The sequence below is a fragment of the Corvus brachyrhynchos genome, unplaced genomic scaffold, assembly GCF_000691975.1.
Source record: "Corvus brachyrhynchos isolate BGI_N302 unplaced genomic scaffold, ASM69197v1 scaffold69, whole genome shotgun sequence".
NCBI classification, from domain to species: Eukaryota; Metazoa; Chordata; class Aves; order Passeriformes; family Corvidae; genus Corvus; species Corvus brachyrhynchos.
The window spans coordinates 146,287-159,272 of NW_008240228.1; the positions used below are offsets into that span (position 1 = coordinate 146,287).

A 12,986-nucleotide genomic window follows, 5' to 3' on the forward strand; every position below is an offset into this window, starting at 1 on the left:
AGGTGCAGCACCTTGTGCTTGGACTTGCTGACCCTCATTAGGCCCCTGTGGGCCTGCTTGTCAAGCTTGTCCAGGTACTGCTGGATGTGAGGAGAAGAGCAGCTCTGAAATTTCTCTCACTCTTTAATTTCCTGCTCAAATGAAATGTGGTCTTAACTGGTGCAGTCCCCTTTTGAGAATGGTGGGAGAGCAGAATTGAGGGAATAAAATGTATCAGGTCAAGTTCTGGTTCTTCAGAACCAGTCAAATTCTCTGGATAGCAGTTCCTTTGTTGCAGGATTTTGGGGATATTTTTGGAATCCATGACACTTGTTTTCCTCAGGAGAATCATAGTAGTGCCATTAGATGATTGTGGACCAGATTCTGCTTTGGTTTTCTGGCTCTTTAAGTAATGCTATGCTGGCAACTTTCTTCTTGCTGCTTTCTTGCAGTTACATGGTTGAGTAACTTTTTTTTTTTATGACAGAGGGATTGGGAAGAGAAGTTTTAGAAACACAGTGAGCTTCCGATGCCTATACTAATGATTACAGTACCCACCTTCTTTTTCAGCTACTTCCTCATCTATTAGTGATGCTTCTGCTAGGCAGAGCCCTGATTGTTGATCTTTTCTCCAACAGTAACTCTACTGTTAATGTGGTAGAATTCCCTAACAGAGCCCAAAAAGCTGTCTGGATACATTTGTCCTGCCTTTTCTGTAATTAAGCACCAAAAAATGCAGGAAGATCACTTAAAACAGTAGGAAAGGCTGTTAGAAAAATGTGTCTGATTTTGATTTGTCATATTTCTGTAACATATTGTAACATTCTTCCAGAAAGGGAATAATTGAGTGGTGGAGAGGAGACAGTAGATAAAGCAGGGAAGTAAGAGTGTGAACTAGGGGAAGTATAGGCTGTTTCCAAGTGCATCTCCTGTAGTTCAGAGAGTCTCTGCGACAAAAAAATATTTATTGTTTTTGAGAGAATGAGAAAGGACAGATTATTTTAGTTGCTTAAATAGTTTTTCAGGTGTTTTCATTGTCTGATTCTCTGGATCTCTCGTTCAGTTTGATCATTAAGATTTCTGGATGGTTTTCTCTTCCGTGTTTTCGCTCATCTATTTGGATGCTTTAATTATCTTTTTAATTTGGAACATCATACATATTGTTAGGAAAATTAAGGGAAGGATGGCGTTAGCACTTGCATTTAAATTTCATTGTTTTTCCTGGTTAGGTTGCTTGTAAAAATAATACTGGTTTCTCTTGATGCATCAGATAGCTGACAGTTTTGTGTGCTGCCAGATGCCTGCAGCTCAGGAAAACAGCTAGGTTTGTAAATTATAGCAGCTTGTCTCTTGTCTTGGTTTTCCTGTCTGGTTTTTTTTTTTTTTTTTTTTTTTGCTTTAATGCTGTTTAATTTCCCGACTGTGTTTTACTTGGAATGTCTTTTCTTTTCAATGATAACATTGATACTTAAAAAATATTCACTGTTTTCTCAACTGTTCTTGTAAAAAAAATGCAAGAAAGCCTGTGAAGTATTCATATAGGACATTAATGTTTATCAGGGATATGTAAATGTTAAATAGATTGACAGCAAGATTTCTTTGCAACACCTGATTATCCTGATACACTTATAGTGTTTACTTATGCAAAGTTATAGTGACATGAAAGTGGAGTTTGGTGAAGAGTTGGAACAAACTGTATCCATACTGGTTAATGATGTATTTCTGTCTCTTCACCCACATGGAATTCATCTGAGTTTTAAAATATAAACTAACTTCAGTAAATGAAACACATAAGGTGCTAGATAAACTGCTTCTGATTTCATGTCTTTAGCTATTTCACCTGCTGATGTCAATTATGGAGAAACTTTAAGTACACTTCGCTATGCAAATAGAGCCAAAAACATCATCAACAAGCCTACTATTAATGAGGATCCTAACGTCAAACTGATCCGTGAGCTGAGAGCTGAAATAGCCCGATTAAAAGCCCTGCTTGCTCAAGGGAATCAGGTTAGCTTTACTTGGAATTTATGTGTAATTTTCCTTGAGTTATAACATCTATTTCTAGAATGTAATGAGATAATTATCTTTCATTATATTGATTTGAGTAAACAAGCTCTATGAGGCTACGAATGAGTGTTAGTTTCCTGATTGAATCAGTTTACATGGCCAGCAGATTACCTCTTTTAACATAAGGGGGAAAAATTGTCATCCCAAAGCTTTTACATTTCTCATAATATAATCTGGGCTGGATTGCAGTGTGCTGTGGAACAGGTAGTCAACACAGCATAAGGAGACTGAGCTGGAACATACCTTCTGGGTCTATCCTGATAGACTGAAGAGGTACTTTGTGTAGTATCTTAAAAGAAGTATAAGGTTTAAAGTATTTAAGATGTGTAAATATGAAAATGTGGGAGTATTAATGGATTTAAACAATACATTTTTTTTGTGTTTGGCTGCACAGTACATTAGAGGCACATAACATGCTAAATATGTAAAAATATTTTCAGTGGTAGTGTAAGAAAACAAAAATCATGCTCTGCTTCACTTTTCCATGATTCTCTTTCTTGCTATGTCAGTATGATCTCCTATAAACATTCACTGTGCAAGCTCAGTTAAGTTTAGTTTCTCCTGTGTTGCCAGGATGGTGAAACTAAAGTAGCAGTAAAGTATATCCAATTGGCTCGGGCCAGTTGTCTCTTCTACATAATGTCATTCGGGACTGCTAGATTTCATACTTGAACAAATATAATTTGGAAGTATCTGAGGTAATACTTCAGATTTGTTTCTAGAACTATGTAATTCTGTTTTAGAAGGGCAATGTGAAATGTCAGTTCAGCATGGACTATTGTTAGTAGAAGGGTAGGACTTCAAGTAGATTTCATGCTATAAAAAATTTGTTGAAAAGAGGGATGGGAAGCACTGTTGGAAGCAAAAATGGGTATTGTAGATGACTGAAGCAGAGGACTCTGCTTTGTTACAAACAATTAAAAAACTCTTTATGGTCTTGAATTACTTGTGTTTCTTTAATATTCTTTAGGAGGGGAAAATTAGTTTATTTTCAAATTATGGTTTGATTTAGAGTTAGCAAAATAGATGTAACTTGGACCCCCTTGAAGTGTGAATGCTTTGACCTAATTTCAAGCTGTAAAATAGTGGTTATTGCAAAATAAATCTGGTTCAGTGGTAGGATGTGGTAGATGGCTGTGTGGGAGACAATAGAGAACTTGCTTAAGTTAATTAAATTTGTGATGGTTGGTAAAACAGCAGGTGGTGTGTTATGTATGCATAGTAGTATAAATCTCTGCATAATTTCTTTTGTGGTTTTCCTTTGTATTACCAGAACACTGTATTGCAAATGCTTCTGTACATCAGAAGATACTGATTACCAAAATGTGGTGCTGGATTCAGTGTAGAAGGTCATGTACAATGAGTACTGCCTGTGTGTTTGTTGTTTAGTAATCTTCCTCTTTTAAGGCCAATTACGTTAATATATAGTTACACAAGATAAGCAGTATATGTACTTATTAAAGCAAAATGGATAACTATTTATGCATAATAAATTTTCATGTTTAGTAGAAATATAATGAAGGTTGTATTAGGAGTTACCTGTTATAAATGTGTCTGGTTTCGATGCCTCCGTGTGTGTGACCATGTGTATGTAGCTAGGGAAAACAGTACTCTCAAACCAATTTGTATTTGAAGTATCTGCTTTGACAGGATTTTGATTATTCTGTTTACGGTATTTCAAGGTAAAATGATATATATTAAAGGAGTTTATGCTAAAGAATCAGAAAAGTTGAACTATTGCATTTCATTTGGTTCCCCCAGAAGTTGTTACTGTTTTCATTTTGAATTTACGTTTACTTTTTACGATTTTAGATTGCACTCTTGGATTCTCCGACAGCTTTAAGTATGGAAGAAAAGCTTCAGCAGAATGAGGCAAGGGTGAGTTGTAATTTCATAAAGCAGTTTTTAAACTCAGAAAAAGAAAGGTGGGTGGTCTGGATGCAGGAGCGTTCATAATTTTCAGGAATTTTTTTAATGCACAACTAAATTTTGACCCACCAGCAGCATTGCCTTGATGCTTTAAAAAAAAAAAAAAAGTGTGGGAATTAGTAATTTTGTTATCCTACTAATATAATGTTATAACTAAGAACAAAATATATCTTTGATATTTATGTAGCAGTTCTGTTTAACGAAAAAACTTTTTCCCTGACCAGCTTGCCTTACTAAAAAAGTATGTTTGTAAATAGACTAGAGAGGGAAAAGCCATTAAATCGCAGTAATGAGTAGCACGTAATCCCAGTAACAAAATAGTCAGTGTGTAGAAAAAAACAGCAAAAGATTTATGGGGAGAATGGTCAACTCTTCTATGCTTTCAAGTAATTTGTAACTTGTGTGGGGTAGGTTTTTAGAAAATTTCAGTATTTAAATCTGGTGTGTACAAACATGTTTGGAGAGGGTCTGAGTTCTAGGTGTCCTTCACAGTGTGCTTCTCATCAAGTTGTTTTAATAATCCAGCCAAGTGTAGAGGCTGGAAAAAAATTCCAGACAGTTTGGATAACTCACAGCATCCAGAAGAATCTAGATATAATGGTACTATAATTTCTCTGACTAGCAATCTTTCATTCTTTATTGTATCATTCATTCTATATTAATTCTTTTCTATATATTAGCTTGCTTTCAAAGCTGTTGCAGATTGGTTTAAAAAAAGAGTAATAGTCATACTTTGGAAGAGGCAAGAGGGAAGTATTTGGAATTACTCAACTACACGGCAGCAGATACTTAGTTCTGAATACTGTCAAAAGATGCCAATCAAATATAGATACGATGCCTTTAAAAAAGGGGCTCCTTAACTGGTTTAAATGGTAGAGTTTACACTGGTGCTGCTTGGACCTTTAGAATTAGAAAATTAAAGTTGTGCTTTGATAATCCTGTTTTATTTATATCCTTAGTTTTATTTTTGAGTACAAACAAAAAGCTTTTATCTAAGAGTACCTGAGTAATATAAATTGCTGACTGTAGGCTAATTAGAATCTGTTATTCATGCTCTGACAGTAACCACTGCTTATCCTCTCAGAAGTGTTGGCCCTGCTGTGTGGGGTGTATATCAAGCATATTTTATTACCTTTGTCAGCCTCATTAAAAGGTTATGTGATTACTATTCATGATAATTACAATAGACATAATTACAGAAAATTCTTAATAGATGTTGCAGTGGTTATAGCTTTTTTATAATTGAATGAGTGCAATAACTAATTCATTTGTATAGACTTAAAGACTTTATCACCATATTTATATTACCTGACAAGTATATGGTGACTTTCTTTAGTTGATTTTCCTTATATAAGAATAATTTGGAGTTGTTTAATGTAAAAAGGTTTCATTTTTAAAACTAAATTTAAAATGGTGTTTCCAAGCAATACGAATTGTTCTGGTATGGTGAATAGACCTGTGATAGACTTTCTTTAAACTTTTGAAATTTATTTTGTTTTAATATTCCAGTTAGCAGCACTAGGAATTAAGGTGGTGCATTGAAAAGTGTGCTTACTTGTCTTTGTTGAAATCTTGAGATGCAGGTAGAGATGAGAGAAGTTTCTGTAGTTCTTATGGATTAATTTGGAGCTGATCTGAAAAGACAAAAAAAGTAGCTGCAGGTGGCAAGTGGGGAGATGTTTGGAGCAACTGCATCGAAGACTTCTTTCTTTGTACAATGGCATTATATGAAAGTTAACTTACACAGTGGACAACTGTGTGATTAGGAAAGGAAGGACAAATCCGTAGCATTCTATTGGCCTGACCTCAGTTTGGGGGAAGGTCATGGAGTGGGTCATCTTGAGTCCAGTCACCCAGCATGTACAGAATAACCAGGGGAATTGGGCCCCATCAGCGTGAGTTTAGGAAAAGCGGATCCTGCTTGACGAACATCATCTCCTTCTACGAGAGGATGACCTGGTTTGTGGATGAGGAAAAGGCTGTGAATATTGTTTACCTGGACTTTACAAAAGCCTTTGACACTGTCTCCCACAGCATTCTCTTGGAGGAACTGTCTGCTCCTGGCTTGCACAGGTGCATTGTTTCAGAAAACTGTCTGGATGGCTGAGCCAAGAAAGTGGTGGAGTTAAATCCAGTTGGCAGCCAGTCACCAGTGGTGTTCCCCAGGGCTCAATATTTGGACTAGTCCTGTTTAATATCTTTGTTGATGATCTGGGTGAGGGGAACAAGTGCACCCTCAGTCACGTTGCAGATGGCACTAAGGTGTGTGGGAGTGTTGATCTGCTGGAGAGTAAGAAGGCTCTGCAGAGAGCTCTGGACAGGCTGGATTGGTGGGCTGAGGCCAATGGCATGGGGTTCAATAAGGTGAAGTGGGGTCCTGCCCTTGGCTCACAATAACCCCAGGCAGCACCACGGCCGGGGGGAAAAGGGACTGGAAAGTGGCTCAGTGGAAGAGGACCTGGGAGTGCTGGTTGACAGCAGCTAAACATGAGTGAGCATGTGCCCAGGTAGCCAAGAAAGCCAATAGCACCTGGCCTGTATCAGCAATAGTGTGGCCAGCAGGACCAGGGAAATGATTCTTCCTCTGTACTTGGCACTAGTGAGGCCACACCTTGAGTGCTGTGTTCAGTTCTGATCCCCTCACATCAAAAATGACATTGAGGTGCTAGAGTGAGTCCAGAGAAGGACAATGGAGTTGGGGAAGTGTCTGGAGCAGAAGTATGAGGGAGGAGTCGCTGAGGGAGCTGTGGTTGTTTAACCTGGAAGAAAGAAGGCTCAGGGTGACCTTCTCCCTTTCTACAACTACCTGAAAGGAGGTTGTAGCCATGTGGGGGTCAGTTTTGTCAGACATAAAAAGTGACGGGACGAGAGGAAATGGCCTCAGGTTGCTTCAGGGGAGGTTTAGATTGGATATTAGGAAAAATTTCTTAATGGAAAGGGTTGTCAAGCATTGTAAAAAGCTGCCCAGGGAAGGGATTGATTCACCATCCCTAGAGATATTTAAAAGACCTATAAATGTGGCTCTTCAGAGGGATGTGGTTCAGTAGTGGCTTGGCAGTGCTGGGTTAACAGTTGGACTTGATGATCTTAAGGTTTTTTCTAACCTAAATGATTCTATACCCAGTGCTCTCCCTGTCTGTAATCCCTTTGCAAGCATCTTCTCACTTCTGTGCTGATGACAATGACGTGGGTAGTTTCTAAGTTGCAGCAAACTTTGCTCTGGTTCTCTCCTGAAGGCTACTGGCTGCCTCTCCCTCTGCATGCTGTCCTCTGGAGGGGATTTTTGCCTGAGCATGCCTACCTGTACCATGGAAAAGGAGCTGTCCTGTTATAGCTGAGGGATCAGTCTGTGGCAGTAGACTTTGTAGGATTGAAGCACTTTATGAAACTATTTTAAAGTAGACAATTATTTGAAGTAATTATCCCTGACTTTCATTTCATCTTACAGTGTAAATAAGTATTTTGTGTTTTGAGGGAGAAGTGTTGTAGGTAAGGCAACTTACTGCAGGAGCGTCAATGCTCTTCTAAATGCCTAAGTATTAAACTTCACCAAGAATTGCACAAATACTTAGTACTTCTCTGAGTACTAAGTATGAGAATGCATTTATCAAGAACTTTGCAAGAGATGTGATTTTTTCAATATTTATTTTCTTTCATAGGTACAAGAACTGACCAAAGAGTGGACTAACAAGTGGAATGAAACTCAAGATATTCTGAAAGTAAGGCAACTAAATAAATTTTCCTCTTGGCATTTGACCTAGCCTTAGTATTTTTCCTTAAAAGTTCTTTTTCTAAGTCATCTTCTTTGGCTCAGCTCTTTCTAGTATTCACCATAGTGACCCCACAGTGCAAAACAGCTTCTCTCTAAAAAATCTTTAAATTGCTGAATGTTTTTATTGAGTTACAAGTGCAGAAAGCCTGGGCCACGGACAAGTGGATCTCTCATATCCTTGATATTTGTGTTGTATCAACAAGATGTGTGAATAATCACTTTTTATCTTACATTGGGTATCTCAGTGGATGTGGTGCATAGTAGATATGGATTTTCCATTGTCCTGGTGAGATTTTGTATTGGTATTCAGTGCACAATCAGGTGGTAGTCTGAGGTTATGTTTTAATGGGCTGCTTGATGATTCCATTCATATGTACAAGCACACGTGTGCATGCACACACACACAAAGGAATAATTCCCACAATTTCTTTTTCATCATGTTAACTGATATTTTTGTTGCCAAATGTTTTAACTGTTCTGTTAAATAAAAATTTTGAAAACAAAGCTTAAGCTTTCATGATTTGCTGAACATAACTTGTTTGTGGTGCAATTCAAGCAAGCATTTAGAAGTAATTTTTTAATTCTACTTATCACTGATCTGAAACTTGATTTTTCTTGCATCACTTTTTGATTTCATAAATTTTTTTCTTCAAGTCCACCACTGTCTTTGATCTGACTTCCACATGAGTTGAATGGCTCCTTGCTTAAAAATAAAAATAAAGCACAAATCGCAGCGAGAATGGAGCAGGATTGGTAACTACTTAGCAGTTGGCATGACAGAACGAACTGTTTAATGTCTATCTAGATACTGAACTGGGAAATATCAATTGCGTATTCATCAGAGATGTTTTGGGTACAACTTTATGTTATTTCTGTTATTTTGAAGCATCTATACATGCATAAAACTGTGTTAATCCTCTCTTTATTCATGTATGGATTGGGAAGTCCATTGTCATATGCAGAATTTGTGAATTTTGGTCAATTGTGGAAGTGAACATTATGTCACATATGGGAAATTTTGAAATCTGTATGTTGGAAATGCACTGATTCCTGCACAGAAATGACAAAATCATTAGCTGTATGTAATACATAGCTGAATACGTAGCTGTAAGTAACAAATGCATATTTCCTTTGTTTATATGTATTGTTAACTGAACAATACATATAAGTAAGGGAAAGCTGCATTTGTTACATACTTGAATCTAAAGGTCTTAAATGCAGAAGCTGTAATTTCTGATTTTCTGGTACTGAGCTTTTTATAGCTTAATTCATGCAGCTTCTGTATGAACTGCACTCTCATGGGATGACATTTGAGTGTATGCCTATAGCTTGTATTCCCTTTTTTGGTTAAAGGCAGTTGATTAAACTTTCTTTGTCCCAAATCCCCTGAAAATCTGCAAAAGATTTCTTAGTTGTACTGTTTTATTTTACATCATTTCACTGAAGGTATCCATATTTTTATTCACTTCTTGTTTAATGATTTGTGACATCACTGACAGCATATGAGTGGGAAAGGGCTTTTTGGAAGTTTGCCAGGCTGAGTCACTGGAAAGCAGATTTTAAACTTTAGAGAGCAGTGGTGTTTTTTCTTATGGATTCTCTGTGAGTTCACTGGGGTTTTTGTTTTGTCATTGACATCCCTCCCTTGCACGCAGAGACCGTACATGTTGTAATTTGTAAAAACAGATTGTCTTGGCACTCTGAGAAGTGAGACCATCTTTGTATGTCCACCTCACTGAAGTCACACCTGCTGCTTTCCCCATGCCATAATTCAGTAACTTTCAGGACATTCTTCATTAAGGTACTTAGAACTTCCTGTTTGTATTATATTTAAAATCTTCTTTCCCTTGCCTCCCTTTGGCTTTGCTGTCCTGAGATAGTTGCTGCTTTCCAATTCCTGCCCTGCAGCAGGCTTGGAAAATTAAAAACCATTTGCTTTTCAATTTCTAAGACTTTTTGCTCCAAATCTTAGGCATATGCCTGTGAGATGCAAGTGCACTTGTTTGTAGCTGAATGGGATTCCCTACTTTATTGTATGTAGTTATGCTTTTTTGTACTAAGTTCTAAGTATTAAAGTTCACATGATTTTGAGTTGTTCTCACAGGCTGATGGGAAAATCTGTTAATGTTTAAATCCAAAATAGTTGAAAGGATTTTGCATAAGCCTTGTAAAATACAAGTAAGAATCACAGGGCATGCTGATGTCTTCTACTAGATCAATAGATATTGCTGGAAAAAGTTACCTGGCTTTCACTGAATACAGTGCTTTCGTCAGGGAAAGGTGCCTGACAAATGATGTTTTGTAGGGAAGATGTTCCTTAAACTTGTTCACCCTTGCCAGTTATTTTAAACCATGTTTAAAATTAGACCAGCAGCATCTAAATGCTACCTTGAAAATAATTCATAGAGAATGGAAAATACTATCCAGCTGGAGAGTACCAAAGAACAGAAAATACCATGTGAAGGCAAGTTTTTGTTAAAAAGTATTTGGCAGCTTAAAATTCAATTATTCTAGTCAGCACTGTACCATATGTGCACCTGACGTGCATCCCAGTATTCTTCCTTATTTCTGTTGGTAGCTTTTATTCCCCTTTGACATTTGTGCGTAGTTCACGTGAAATTACTTTTTCCCATCACAGTGCGCATCTTTAGACTGAGTAGGTTGAACTATCTTATCTGTAAATGTCAGTTTAGGATTTGGGGCAGTGTGCAGTGGTTGAATGCCACTATCAGCTGTGAATATCTTGTATAGTCCTTCATTCTGTAGTTGACAGATTGGACACATCTTGGGCTGGGGATGGTAGCACTGATAGTGTGCTTTTCTTTTGTGCTTTTGGAAGAATCCTTTTGGAGGGTGACCATCTGGCTTCCTCTGGAGTCTGAATTATTGTCAACTCACACCTGAAGCCCAGATCTTCTCATTTTCTGTATTCAAAGCTTAGGACACTGCATACATCAGGGTTTAAATTTGTGCTGGTTCTGTATGAAGGATTCTTTATTGCGTAGCATGGCAGGTTCTTGGTGTTGATTTGCCTGAAGTGCCAAGTGTTGTTTCCAGTAGCGATGATTGTTTTCATCCTTAACCTTCTCACTGTAATACAAAGTGACACTCTAACCTTACTTAGTATTACAATCTGTCACCTGTCCTTGTTTTTAATAAAAGCAAGGATATTTTAATGCTTAATAAATTTAATAAAAATGTGGATGATGCTTCACCATTGGGTAAAATATGGCATCAGAACCCAAAATGATAGTGTTTGGTTTTAAGTCCACAGGCTTTGGGTTATTTCTTTAAATGTCACCAAAGGATTGCACCTCACGGAACAGTGTTGCTTTACATTGCTTCTCTGTCTTCAGGTGTCTTGCTGCCTCAGCACTTAACTGTAGCATTTTGCTTTCATCTCAAGCTCATTGGATCTTTGTGTGAATTTGTTTTTTGCCTGCTCCTAATGTTCTTCCATACACATTCCCAAAAAGAAGAGGAGGAGAGAAGAAATCCTGTTTGGTCTTTTCCTTAGTTTAGTCCTTTTTGTATGGTTCTGCTGAGGATCAATCATGGGGCCTAAGATGTTAGGGTAATCTATCCAACTTTGGATTTTTCTCTTGCCTTGAGGCTTTAATTGGTACAAAACTTCTTTTGATGTGGCTGCTTTATTTGACTGCATATGTTGTCATTCTTCTAGAGATATTTCTTCTTTTAGTGTCACCTTTTTTTTGTCATCCTTTGTGCATGTTTCAATTTCTTTCTCCAGCCTTTAGCAGCTTTTATATTAATCCTTTTAAAATATGTACTCCTTTATATAATTCTCTGCTGGTTTTTCTTCCCAACTTTCTTTGAAATTTCTTTTCCCTTTTTCTGTTTGTGTAGAAATTGGTATGACTTTGAGCTTTTGCCTTTTTGCTGTATGTCATTTGTAGCTAGTGTAAAGGTATTTAAATGCTCTTTAAAAATTAATTTTAGTTTGAAGTAGATTTAAAGTTCCCTTTTATTTCCTTATCCTGTTGTTTGATTCTAATCATGTCATTGGCTTTGTATGTTGGTGGTCAACTGATGTCAAAGGATGCAGAGAGATCTATCTTCAGAGTCTGTTAAAGGACAGGGGTTTTTTTCTCTGTGTGTGTCTAATTCTTGTGATCAATAGTTTAACTAGTCACTGCTTCAACTGGTTTTGTCCTGTTGGATTTAGTGACACCACCTCACTTGCATCAATAATACTGATTCTGCTGCAGTACTTCACCACATGGTGTGTAAATATCTTATTGAACACTGTTTATTGATGTTTTATTTGACTATTCTTTTTTGTGCTGCTTGGTTGACTACTGCTTAGTAGTACATGTTTATGCCTTAACAATGGTTGTTCCTACATGAGGAAGAAAACTGTATGAAAACTGCTTATCTTCAAGCATTAATATTGACTGTTTGTTTATATCATGCCTCTTTTTGGAGGAGATGAAATACCCTTGACTTGCCATGATGAATAAATACTGACTAATACCAAACAATTATTTTGGTGGACATACTCATCTAAGCAGGGAAATTTTCTTTCTTTAGGAATCTTGGCTATATGCAGCAAAGACACTAGGAGACCAAAACGCAAAGTGGTTGTCTTGCTCTTTACGAGGTGTAGATTAGGGTGTCAGAAGCAAATATATTTTATTTTAATAATTTGCTTTCCATGGTGGCTTGCATACCATACTGAACTCTGTCAAGAGCAGTTTGTTGTGTTCTATGTAAACGCTGCATTTGTCTACACTTATTTACATTTCCAGATAATCTTTAAACCACAGTTGCTGAATGGTATTTAAATGCTATTGTCTTGGTTCTTCTGCCTGAAATGCTGGGCATACGTCACCATTTTGCTGTTTTATGCCTTCTTGTTACTACCTATTGACGGTTACTACCTTATAACTGTGACCCAGTTGTCTGCATTTCCTCTTCCCACTTGTGTTCTACCCCAGTATGTTGCCCTGTCTCGGTTTTGAAAGACAGGTGTCTGCTAAGGAAGGCAGAGGCCCCCCTTGAAGTGGCAGATATAACCCCTTTTCCCTCCAAGTTATTATATTTTGAAATCAAGAGCCTTTAGGCGAAGATGTGGGAAATAGGAATAACAGTTCTTTACTATATATATATATGTATATAACCAGTCAAACAAAACAACAACAACTATGGCAGTAACAGCAATCACAAACCCAGTGCCAGCCTTCTCGGCTGTCAGGCTATTTCCCCTCGGGTGCAGTTC

General features: G+C 37.3%; 1 protein-coding gene across 13 annotated transcripts in view; it reads left to right on the top strand.

Moving 5' to 3' along the window:
• The window catches only part of KIF16B (kinesin family member 16B), a 168,372-nt gene that overhangs the window by 34,748 nt on the left and 120,638 nt on the right, over positions 1–12,986 (top strand). For all 13 annotated transcript variants that reach the window (XR_001865537.1, XR_001865538.1, XR_001865540.1 and 10 more), the window contains exons 10-12: positions 1,811–1,986; positions 3,859–3,924; positions 7,635–7,694. Coding sequence is in view for 9 of the 13 variants with exons in the window: in XM_017745298.1 (XP_017600787.1) it covers positions 1,811–1,986; positions 3,859–3,924; positions 7,635–7,694 (302 nt within the window). In the remaining 4 variants the exon portion in view is untranslated. The remainder of the gene's footprint in view (positions 1–1,810; positions 1,987–3,858; positions 3,925–7,634; positions 7,695–12,986) is intronic.